We start from the raw sequence: 13080 nt of genomic DNA on the forward strand, positions 1-13080 counted from the left end.
CCATTTGTCCTTTGTGCTCAGATTAGAGTGGTAGTAACAATACAGGTCTGCAAGTTAAGTTATCTTCTCTTTTACTGTTTCAGGATACAACTAGCCTAAAATAAATAGCAATATCATTGTTTTGGGGGCATATGTCTTAGGGCCTTACTTAGTTGAGTCCTAGTCCTTCTACAATGGGTAATCTTTTCCACTAAGGTAATCTAGTATAATCAGTTTGCTCTGAATTAGTTCCATTCCTAGTTTGATAAGATTTTGTTTGTATTAAGAATTTTTTTCTTGTACATATCCTCAATATTGAGATTTTCAAAGTTTCAGTGTATAGATTTTTTGTTTCATAATCATGTATCTTTTAGGAAACTAATAAGGAATCACAATTATTTAAATCAAGCTTTTTAATTTTTGTCATGTCACATTACTTTAAAAATACTGTTTGATATGTAATTTAAAACTATTTAGACTTTTGTTTTTATATAGAATGTAAAATTCTTCTAAATATCTTTTGCAATGATAACATGTAGCTTTGGTTTTTATATTATTATTTTTCTTATCTATACCTACTAATAGCTAGCTTTATCCCTAAGGACTATGAATGATTCTTAAATATTTTATTTGAGATTTTTTGGGGAAGAAATTAAGATAGACAAAATTGAAATATCAAATTTTTGAAAAACAAAGCAAATAACTGAGTTACTTGTATGGAGAAGCTGTGAACATTGCCAAAGCCAAATTAAAATGAGAGATCATAACAGTGACATTAAAAAGAAAAACATTTACTTTGGTAAGCAGGAGAGAACTCTGCAAGTTCTTGAAACAGGGAGTACTGGTCCTTAAATTGTTGCCTTTTCGAGATAAGATCATTTGTCCTGAGTTTGGGGTGGTTGTGGGGTGTTTTTGTTTTCTTCTTTTTGCAGTGTGACAGCTATGAAATTCGCCCTGGGAAACACCTTGGAGTGTGTATATCTGTGGCAAATAATAGACTTTTTGTTGGATCAATTCCAAAGAATAAGACTAAAGAAAACATTCTGGAAGAATTCAGTAAAGTCACAGGTAAAACAAAATTGTATTTATATATTAGTTTTGGGGCTCAGTTGTATGAATTCCTAAGTGCAAAAAAGGGGAGGGTATTAGTAATCGAAATCAAATCTTCTTTGAATTACCTGCCTTTTGCTTTTTAGTGGTTTGAACTTTTATGTCCTCAGTTTCTTGGTATATCTTTGGAATATACCTCTTTTCTTTTGTGAAACCCCAGCTTTTGTCAGAAACTTTGCTCTGTAGCCCTTCCTGACCACCTACATTCAGTGTCCTTTAGAACCAAAGGGAATGAAGATTTTTTTATCCTAACTCTTTGTAATGCAAAAAACGGTTTTTTTTAAACCCATGGAATTGAGAAATACATGGTATATCTCAACTATCTTGATTGTAACTCATCTTTGCTTTTTGTTTTTTTCTCTGACACCTTTCTCATGGACTGAAGATTACTTCTGGCCCACTTTTTTTCAGCCTTTAATTGACTTATTTTAGTTAGTGCCTCTAGAATCAATATGAAACATCTGCTACTATCATAATTGTGTTGGTCACATACCAAAAATGGCACAGTTCTTTGACCTCACCACATTATTACTCACCAGCTCCCTTTTGTATGAGATCCATTCATTGCTTCAGGAATATTTCTTCACATGCATGTTAAACACTAGACATTGTGCTATGTGCTAGGGTATAGTGGTGACTAAGAATTTGTGTTCTCCTTAATATACAATTACTCTCTGATATAAAGCTCTCTCTCTCTCACACACACACACACACACACACACACGCGCGCGCACACATACGCACATGTGTTCTTTAACCTTAAACAGCCTTATTTTTAGAAAAGCACAAAAATTATAGAAATGCTTAAAACTTTAGTAAAGACTATGAGGGAGAAGGATTTAGCTAGAGAATAGTTAACTATCACTGCTTTATTATGATTATGAAAGGCTTTACTGAGAGATGACATTTAATCCAAAACTCGAAGAGTGAAGATATAGCCATTCAAATTGCAAGAAGTACATTCCAAGAGAGCAGCACATGCTAAGGCTCTGACAACGAAAAACTCAGTGTATTAAAGTGAAAGAAGAGCGAGCAGTGTTGTTAAGTTAGAATTTGGCATATAATTCTATGAAATGAGGTCCTGAGAGTAGGCAAACTCTCTTTGTAGGTCTTCTGAGGATTTGTATATTCTATTCTAGGTATGAAATATTCGTAAAGAATAACATGTGATTCATGCTTACAGGACATTATTCCTATATAGATAATAGCTTAGAGAGGGGATCCAGAGGATACGCACATGTGTTAGTTGAGGCTGTCATAATAAATGAGATAGAAGATTGGACTCTAGTGGTAGCAGTAGAGATTGAAAGAAATAGGTTTGGAATTTGATAGGGAATAAGCAAAGGAAGAAATCGGGAATATGCCTCAATTTCTGGGTAGTGATCCTATTTATTAGGTAGAGAATTCTGGGGGAAGATAGGTTTGGGGGCAGTATGGTGATGCAGTTTTGGACATGTTAAAATTGGACTGTGTAAGAGACATACTGAGGCGAGCAGTTAAACACATCTAGAGCTCAGATGTCTGAGCTAGAAATAAAATCTATGCATCTATTGGACTACAGATGGTAGTTAAAAGTAGACACCAGGTAATGTTACCTAAGAAGACCATACTGAAGAAGAAGTCACAGGACCAAGATCCGAGAGGCACCAGTATTTAACAATCAATTTCACTCTTGGTAAAGAGTAATTTTTAAAAAAAATTATTTTATTGCGGGCTCGTATAATTCTTATCACAGTCCATACATACATCCATTGAGTCAAGCACATACCTGTTGCCCTCATCAATCTCAAAACATTTGCCCACTACTTTAGCCCTCAATATCATTTGCTCATTTTCCCCCTCCCTCCCCCTAAGAGTAATTTTTTAAAAAAATTATAATTTACACACAACATTTTATCAGTTTCTTTAAGCTATGCACCATTTTCATTCTGTTTTCAACTTTTCCACCATACCTGAAAGCAAGAATTCTTAAGTTAGATCCACAGTCCAAGATCTTGTTTATTATTTGTTCTCCCAGAGCCATAATAATAATGTGACCTTTTATACAGGATTATAGTATAATTTCATCAATCTCATTATACATTTATTGACCTTGTAGAATGTTACATGCCAGAATCCAGTTAAGACTTTCTCATGGTTGTCCCTTCAGAACTCCTAAACTTTTAAAGAGCCATAAAACACTGTCCTACACCCATATCTAATAATGCCGATCTACTTATCTGCTAGGTAATAATGAGTCCTTTCGAGACCTCTTCAGTGTTTTATTCTTCGGGAGCTGGCTTTATGTCTGCCTAATCTCTGTATGTGTGGTGGATGCTTTTGGCTTATATATCTGGCTGTTGGTTTAACAGAGGGTTTGGTGGACGTTATTCTCTATCATCAACCCGATGACAAAAAGAAGAATCGGGGGTTCTGCTTCCTTGAATATGAGGATCATAAGTCAGCAGCACAAGCCAGACGCCGGCTGATGAGTGGAAAAGTAAAAGTTTGGGGCAATGTAGTTACAGTTGAATGGGCTGATCCTGTGGAAGAACCAGATCCGGAAGTCATGGCTAAGGTAAAAGCAATTGCTGGCGGGGGTGGGTGGGGGTAGGGTTATCATTTAAATTATGTGCTAAAAATAAAACTCACTTTTCCCACATTATGAGTACAAATTATAGTTCTTAGCCTGTTTAGGTGAAGAGTTGCTCTAATACTAACGTTTACAGCCTCCTTTGGTATCCAGGAATTTCTATGAACCATCACTTTTTTTACAGTTTAAATATATAAAAGAACTGAAATGAAATCCCTTCAATTACCTATTCTTACACTGTTTAATTTTAGGCACTATGAAAGATGCAAAGGTTAAAAAGAGGTCTTGCTGTGTGAAGAGAGAAGTAATGTTTTCAATTTTTGAATTACAATCCTCATTGACTGAAAGAAATGATCCTCTTAGAACTTAAATTAGAATGCAGACATAACCTTTCCCCTCCTCCCATGTCTACCTATATGATAACTTTTTTTATGACCATGAATGATTTTATTTTTATAACTTACATTTCTCTAGTGACCTTTTTTCTTTAATCAAATTTCTTAGAATATTATTGGGAATATTTACCATGTTTGTTATTTGTGGCAAAATATTCAAGGTGAATCGTGTAGAGGGCCCTTAATTGCTTTCTGAACCCTGTTCTGGAATTGATGGGATGTTTGCCTGGCAAATGGTGGTACCTTTAGTTCTAGTTTTTGCTTTTTCCTTGACTGACTCCACCATAAATTGGAATTGACTTGACAACAGTGCTTTTGGCTTTTTTTCAGTGACTCCTACAGTTGAAGGGACAGGCTAGAATTGTATTTCTGCTACCTTTATTGAGTTTATTGAACATTTTATTGTATGTCTCTGCTATTGCCAGGAAGATAGTCACTAACTCTGTGGATGACTTTGAACTGATGGTTAGATTCTTCTTGACAGAACTCTTCCTCAAGCTTTCTCTTCCAGGTGGCTGTCTTCACCCTAACTATTCTGGATGAGAGCTTCAATTTATACTAGTATGGTAAAGGTTTTATAGGCCAAGACATCTTTGGGTTAAGCAGAGAAGATCCAGTACACACAAACCCAGAGAAGCCCTCAGAAGTGATGCTCAGTATCTTTTTCTCCTCTTCCGCGAGTAAATGGGAAGGGCCTGGGACTCTCAATATGCTAATTTAAAAATTCTTGTAAGCGCTATTTAATTTTAGCTCTTCTAATATAATTGTGATTTTAGACAAACAACTAAACTTGGAAAGCCATTGGTTTTATTGAGGTTGGTGAATTCTCTTATGATCCTTTACACCTTGATTCTGCATGCAGAAACTGAGCATAACCTATTCTTTTTTCTATAAAAACATTGTAAAATAGCATTACAAGAGCATAGTTTAAATATAAAAATTCTAGGAATTTTTAAATGTAAGTGTAGCTAGCAATATACTTACCAATCACTTTCATATACATCTGTTAAACTGTCAGACAGAAGTCATAAAGTTCATTAAAGCCTATTTTTAGGGTTAGAAAATCTTGAGATTTTCTTCTAGTAACCATTCTTTACTGGACCAAAACCGAGTTTTAGAATGAAAAGGAGGCTTTTACAAACTTGGGATTTAATAATATTTACTCTTTTGTTAGACATAAACATTTAGTAGTATAAAGCTTTGTCTCTCACTCTAGCAGTGTTTTAATTCATTGAAGATTATTTGCCAAGTTGGGTCAGTTTTATATTGAACTAGAACCTCAGAACCTAAGTGTCTTTTTCTTTCTTTTCTTTTTTTATTCATTTTATTGGGGGCCGTACAATCCACACATACATCCATTGTGTCATTCACATATGTGCATTTGTTTCCTCGTTATTCTCAAAACATTTGCTTTCTACTTGAGCCCCTTCTATCTGCTCCTCATTTTTTCCCTTCCCTCCCTGCTCCCCGCTCTCCCGTGAACCCTCGATAATTTATAAATTATTATTATTTTGTCATAAGTCTGTCTTTCTTAAAGGGACCTTTTTCCTATTGGATTTTGTACACAATTTCAACAGTTGGTTTTATATAGAATGCTATCACAAAATACTATCATCGAGAAACTATCACGAAAAGAATAAAATATGTATGAAATTATTCAAACATGATCATATAGATAAACTAGTAGGTTTTGTAATGTAGACTCTAAACTTTAGAAAACATAGAAGAAAATAAGGGAATAGGAATTAGAGGTGAAAATATTAAGTTTTCTTTCCTTTGAATTAACATTTTCCCCTGCATTCCTTTTACTCGTATAACCTTATCAGAGACATAAGTGTGCTCAGTTAGTTGTGTGAAAAATTTATTGAATCAGTAATGCATTTCCTTAGTTTCAAAAGTTAAAATGACACAGAAAGGTACAAAGCCCTATTTCTTGCCCTATCCCCATCTGTTATTCTACTTGTCTCTGCTAGGCATCTTTTTAGTGGTTTTTTAGGCAAATACAAATGTAGATCCTATTTTCTTACTCACACAAATGGTTTTCGTAGCATGATGTATTTACTGATCTGTATTTGCTTTATTCACCATCTTATCAGCTGTAAGGAAATGCATCATTATATGTATCACTAAGAAATAAAGATATGCTGCTTATTAAGCTATGATACAGTGCTTGCTTATCCAATGGACTGTAAGTTGTACCCCTATTTTGGAGATGTAAAGTGGGAGGGGATTGTATCTTACTAACAATGTATGCTGGCAGTTTAGTCTGTCAGTTCAAGATATCTTACTTTTCATTGGTTGTGTATAACATTCCATTTTGTGGATCCATCATAATGGACTCTACCACCTGGCCATTGCATTGTGTCTCATCTTTTTATTGCAGTGCTGTAATGAATAAGCTTGTTTCTATGTTGGTTGGTACAAGAGTAGATAGGTCTTCAGGATAAAGTTTCATGGGTAGAAATAGCAAAAGTTGTTTAAGAGATTGCCATTTTTATTTCTACTAGGGAAATATATGAAGCCTATTTTCCCCATCATTGACAAAATAGTGAATGGTCAAATTTTTGTATTTTATCAATCTGATAACATGACACATTAATACCAATATAATTTAGTGATTTTTATGTATGAATTTGAGTGTGTAATAAGTTGAAGGGCCATATCTGTTTTTCTTTGTATGAACCTTTCATGACTTTGCCTTCTTTCTAATCTGTTATTGCCCGTAAAATAATTCTGGCATCCACGTTTCTTTGTTTTGATTTAAATTACTTTTTTTTGTCTTTGCTTATGACATTTTTTGACATGTAGAAGTTATTTTAGTACATGAATTGATCACTTTTAGATAATTTCTGGATTTTGTCACAAAGCCTAACATATTTCTAAGATGTAAAGAAATCACCCTTATTGTCTTCTAATTTTTTTCATAGTTTTCCCTTGCTTTTAAAAATTAATTTAAAAAATAATTTGGAATATAGTATATAGCATGAGATAGGAATCCAACTCTTTTCCCTCCCCCTGGGAATCCAACTTTATCTTTTTCTTAATGGTTATCTAGTTCTCCCAATATCATTTATTAAGATGTTGGTCTTATGATAGCACTGACTTAAGAATCACTTTTATCAAAGACTAAATTATTGATTATGAGTTTCAGTTTTATTTCTGGGAGCATTACACTGATTCACTTATTTAAGCATTATAGTTCACTTATATTTGGTAGGACTAGATTCTTATTTTTTTAACTTAGTTTTCCTTGGCCATTTTTGCTTGTTTTTATTATGACCTTTAGAGTTAGTTGCCTTATCCACGGGGTGGGGGTGGGAGGAAGTTTTGTCTTTAGAAGGGGTCATGTTAAATTTGTCAATTAACTGCATGAAAATGAATGTGCTAATTCCTTGAAGGTCTTATTACAGTGTAAGTTTATTTGACTGGCAGGGCAGAAGAAGGCAAGAAGCAAGAATGTATATGAATGGATGACTTAACATTAGGACCATTTCCTTGGCAGCTTCTCGTAGTATCTTTAACAGCACTTGTAAAAGCACTTGATGCTGTAGATCAGACAAAAACCTATGTGTTGAAGATTAAAAATAATTATCTAAGACTTAATTAAGTTTATTTAAGTAGCCAATACCAATTTTGTATATTTCTTGTTATTAGGTAAAAGTCTTATTTGTGAGAAACTTGGCTACTACTGTTACAGAAGAAATACTGGAGAAGTCATTTTCTGAATTTGGAAAGCTTGAAAGAGTGAAGAAACTGAAAGATTATGCATTTGTTCATTTTGAAGACAGAGGAGCAGCTGTCAAGGTAGATATTTTGGAAGTTTACTTTCTTGACATGAATTTTAAGTCCCTAGTAAGGACTTGCTTCTTGGTAGAGCTAAGCTTTAAAGAGTTAATTACTTGAACTTGGAAGCAGTGATAGGCAGCTTTCTTACCTTTTAGTGCATAAAAGCAGAGCATCAGCTTTTGTTTTTAATGGAAGTTATTGAGAAACGGGTATTTTTTAGTTTACTTTGTAGCTAAATGCATCTTTTGCAAATTAAAATAACTGAATTAGTTTACTAAATATGTAAGTTGTGTTTTTGTATTTTTAAAATATCACTTTTTAAAAGTAGAACCTTTAAAATTTTCTATAGGCCATGGATGAAATGAATGGCAAAGAAATAGAAGGGGAAGAAATTGAAATAGTCTTAGCCAAGCCACCAGACAAGAAAAGGAAAGAGCGTCAAGCTGCTAGACAGGCCTCCAGAAGCACTGCGTGAGTCTGCATTTCAGTAGATAAATCTTTGGATATGAAATTACTTGATAATGGAGATCAGGCTAATAAACCCAAATTAGGAAGAGCCTTGAAGTAAACTAATCTCGTTTTCCTTTTCTCCCTTCCCTCTATTGCTTAGGTATGAAGATTATTACTATCACCCTCCTCCTCGCATGCCACCTCCAATTAGAGGTCGAGGTCGTGGTGGGGGGAGAGGTGGATATGGCTACCCTCCAGATTACTATGGCTATGAAGATTACTATGATGATTATTATGGTTATGATTATCACGACTATCGTGGAGGCTATGAAGATCCCTACTACGGCTATGATGATGGCTATGCAGTAAGAGGAAGAGGAGGAGGAAGGGGAGGGCGAGGTGCTCCACCACCACCAAGAGGGCGGGGAGCACCACCTCCAAGAGGTAGAGCTGGCTATTCACAGAGGGGGGCACCTTTGGGACCACCAAGAGGCTCTAGGGGTGGCAGAGGGGGTCCTGCACAACAGCAGAGAGGCCGTGGTTCCCGTGGAGCTCGGGGCAATCGTGGGGGCAATGTAGGAGGCAAGAGAAAGGCAGATGGGTACAACCAACCTGATTCCAAGCGACGTCAGACCAACAACCAACAGAACTGGGGTTCCCAACCCATTGCTCAGCAGCCGCTTCAGCAAGGTGGTGACTATTCTGGTAACTATGGTTACAATAATGACAACCAAGAATTTTATCAGGATACTTATGGGCAACAGTGGAAATAGACAAGTGAGGGCATGAAAATGATACTGGCAAGATACGATTGGCTCTAGATCTACATTCTTCAAAAAAAAAAATTGGCTTAACTGTTTCATCTTTAAGTAGCAATTTGCTGCCATTTGTATTGGGCTAAAGATTCACTATTGTGTATATATACTCAAGTCTTTTTATTTTTCCTCTTTTCATAAATGCTCTTGGACATTATTGGGCTTGCAGAGTTCCCTTATCCTGGGGGTTACAATGCTTTTATCGTTTCAGGCTTCATTTTAGCTTCAAAACAAGCTGGGCACACTGTTAAATCATGATTTTGCAGAACTGTTGGCTTTGAACAGTTTGATTTTTTTTTTGAATTTGGTATAGATTACATAGGCGTATGGAGTATGCTGTAAATAAAAATACAAGCTAGTGCTTTGTCTTAGTAGTTTTAAGAAATGAAAGCAAACAAATTTAAGTTTTCTTGTATTGAAAATAACCTATGATTGTATGTTTTGCATTCCTAGAAGTAGGTTAACTGTGTTTTTAAATTGTTATAACTTCACACCTTTTTGAAATCTGCCCTTCAAAATTTGTTTGGCTTAAAGTCAAAGCCGTGAAAATTTGTTCTTTGATGTGATTGTATTTCCAATTTCTTGTTCATGTAAGATTTCAATAAAACTCAAAAATCTATTCAAAACATTACCTATTTCAAATTCAATTGTGTCCTAAAATAATTATTTTATTCGTAATCCTTGCAAGGAATATTGTTTTCAAAGTATAACTGCCTATGTGAGTGATCAAATTCATGCAAAAATTTCTTGTCTATTCTAACATGTATTGTGGGCATCAGGTTGAGAATTAGTCTAAATTCAAGTATTCTAAATGTCACATTGATTGGTGTTCTATCATAGTTGCTTTTAATTTAAAAATTTTATCCTTTATTTTTAAAAACCAATTCAAAACTTTTGCACATTCTTGCAGGCATTGGATAATTTGCATTTAAAATGGGTTTGGGGAAGCCTATTGCAGTTTATTTTGACCTACATTCTTTCTATAAAAGATAATTTGTGATTGAAGTCCTTATGCTGGATAAGTGAATGTATGTAACAGGGAAAACTGTTAATATTGTGGCATTTACAGCACTTTGGCCTAAGCTTCAATTTTAGGATATATGATCATGACTACCTTTTCAGTTACTGGCTTATGAATATAATTTCCTGTTATGCAAATTTTTCTCAAGAAACACTCATGCTTTGTAAGAGAAAGGCTGAAGAATATCTAGTGATCATGTCTTTGATTATTAATATTAATAATTATTAATACCCCAATTAATTTTTGTTGACCCAGTCATAACATCTTTCCTGTTTAGCTCTTAGAACTCTGACTTAATTCCAAAGTCTTTTTATGAGACTGAGAGGAACAAAGGATGTAAAGCTTATAGAAAACTCTGGATACACTTTAAGATTCCTCAAATTTTCCTTTCCATTTTAGATTTTAGGGTCTTGAAAAGTTTATATAATTGTAAAAATATGCCTTTGGGGAATAGTTAAAATAGACATTTTATATTATGCTTTTTTCCTGTTTGGTGTCTTTTGTGACAGCAATATTAAAATTTGAAATCCTAAACCACTGAGTTACACATGTGAGTTTGGTTAGGAACTATTTTGGATTTCTCTTGATTTTGAATAAGTAATAATAGCTGGTGAGAGTCCCTGTTTCAATTCTCTTTGACAATGCAGTCATTTCATAGTATAGCATTGTAACAGACCTTATTTGTATAAGATCCTTTAGGTTTTTGAAAACTGATAAAGGAATTATGTAATCTGTTGTTTCGTAGTTTCACCAACATGAGTACCTATTTAGTATGGTTTAGATCCAGAATTTTTTTATTGTTCATGTATGCAAGCAAATAACAAACATTCACTAAATGCTGCTTTAAACTTTGAAAATACAAGTTGACAGTGTAACTATTAATCAAAATTATATCAAACTGATATATTCTTGAAAAGAACAAACGTATAAGTGAAATTTGAGTTACTTTTTTTTTTTTAAGAGATAGATGTTTATAGCTAGAGTTGTCATGAATTAGCACCGGAAATAGAAGAAATATTTTTTTACTCTGTTGCCCATGTTAAAATGTAAACCCTGATTCTCCCCAAAAGTAGAAATACAATTGGATTCCATGTCAAAATCTTATTTAATTTAAAATTATATCTTACTCACTTGAATTTTAGAATAGCTGCCTTCTCCTTTATCCATCTCATCAAATGGAAATATATCTGGAGAGGCATCTCACTAATATTGCTGTATAGTTTTGTGGCTATTTTATTTACAAAAAACAGATTTACAAACTTTAAATCTTTCTTTAGAGCTCCTTGATGTCTTAATGATCATTGTAGAAGTATTAGAGGAGGCTCACAGCTCAATTTTTCACAGAAAACCTAAGAATGTGATATGTAAGCCTGAAAAAGGTCAATTGAAGGTGTCATTTTTAGATTTACGTAACGTTTTTTGTTTTCTTAAGTGTATGAGTACTGAGAAATTTGACTTTCTGCTCTCCAGCCTTTCATTCTTTTTGTTCCCCAACCTAGTTGATTGGGTTTTATTAGGGGCCTGCTGCCCCTGTCCCCCCACCATAAAGTGTTGGTTGGGAAATTATATTTGTTTTATATTGAGCTAGACTTCTTTTAGGTACTCTTCTGAGATTGACATAAATATATCCCTTCCCATAATGGAATGCTAATTTTATTTGATCACTCATTTATAGCAGTTGCTTAAATGTATATAATTATATGAAGGTGTTTTAATTTTTTAAAAGCAAAGTTCTAATAAGTTGCCAGATTTCTAATAAATCCAAGTTTGCTGAGATGTGTTTATGGTTTTGTGATTAGTTGTTTCTTTTAAAAAAAATTAAAAGAGTTAGCATTAGCATAATTGTTCATTTTCTTCCTTCCTGGGGTTATTCTGCATAAGAAAGCCCAACCCTGTCTTGTAGTCTTAGATAACTCTTCTCTCATTTTGAAGGTGAACCCTTTCTCCTTTTTAAAGGTTAGCATTCATCAACATAAATTAAATACTTTAAATTCCAAAAGAAAGAACATAAAATTCCACATCTAGCCTAAGGCCATTTAGTAGTCTTTTTGAAACTCATTACATCATTTGCCTCCTGCCCATTTGAATAGTCATACCTATGTTTTATTGTGTATTATTTGTGAAATCAAACCCAGTAAACACTTGCTATAAGGCTTTATAGTAAAAATATTCCCTTTTGATATTTCAAAGAAAATTTTCATCTAAGCTATCATATTCTTAAAGAAAGCCAATCTGAAATATTTGAAAGAACCGTTTATACTAGCATTGTCTTTTAGCATTTGGAACCTCTTGTAAGTGAGCAACTTTTTTCTTTTTTTTTAAAGCCTTATAGAAAGAGTGTACTGGATTTATAAGTGTGTTTGTTTTTCTGAGGATGGGAGCTTCTGTTAACTTAGAGGTGGAGTTCTGAAAAAGCCAGTGAATTGGATGACTGACTTGGAGAATCCAGAATGACAAATCCATTAATCAGACATGTTTACTTTTACATTAGAAGTTTGTTAATTAGGCTTTGCATCTGAAATGCAAACACAGTTTGAATATGTCGCATATTTAATATACTGGTACATAATTTAATATAAATAGATAAGCATTGATTTAATGTAGCTAACTGCCAATCTTCTTAGTAAGGCTTTTTTCTTGTTAAAGACATATATGTGTGTATGTTTTATTTAGAGGTTACCAGAAGCTCTGGTTTGTTTTTCTCCAAGGGGGAGGTTCTTTAGTTTTGGGTTTTTTGTTTTTTGTTTTTTTTCTTTTATTTTGGTTGTGGGTTTTAAATCATTTTCAGATGTTAATCCAGAAATCTGCAAGTATACTTTGCCTATTTTAACTCCTTCCTTTTATCACCTGACTATCAGGGAAGCGTGTTTGAGGCTGCCCTGACCTGACATGTCATGATGTCGACTTGCTAGGTGGGGTTCGCTGGGGACGATAACCAGTGGAATTATTGGT

At 34.0% G+C, this 13080-nt stretch overlaps 1 protein-coding gene across 1 annotated transcript in view; it reads left to right on the plus strand.

Annotated features, from left to right (window-relative positions):
• The window catches only part of HNRNPR (heterogeneous nuclear ribonucleoprotein R), a 32594-nt gene extending 22859 nt beyond the window's left edge, over positions 1-9735 (plus strand). Inside the window, exons 4-8 of the mRNA XM_013005285.2 lie at positions 912-1047; positions 3441-3646; positions 7711-7860; positions 8192-8313; positions 8453-9735. Coding sequence (XP_012860739.1) covers positions 912-1047; positions 3441-3646; positions 7711-7860; positions 8192-8313; positions 8453-9065 — 1227 coding nt within the window. The 3' untranslated portion in view covers positions 9066-9735. The remainder of the gene's footprint in view (positions 1-911; positions 1048-3440; positions 3647-7710; positions 7861-8191; positions 8314-8452) is intronic.
• Positions 9736-13080: the final 3345 nt, after the last annotated feature.

The sequence above is a fragment of the Echinops telfairi genome, unplaced genomic scaffold, assembly GCF_000313985.2.
Source record: "Echinops telfairi isolate 266 unplaced genomic scaffold, ASM31398v2 ScPeMD7_7457;HRSCAF=8495, whole genome shotgun sequence".
Taxonomy (NCBI): Eukaryota; Metazoa; Chordata; class Mammalia; order Afrosoricida; family Tenrecidae; genus Echinops; species Echinops telfairi.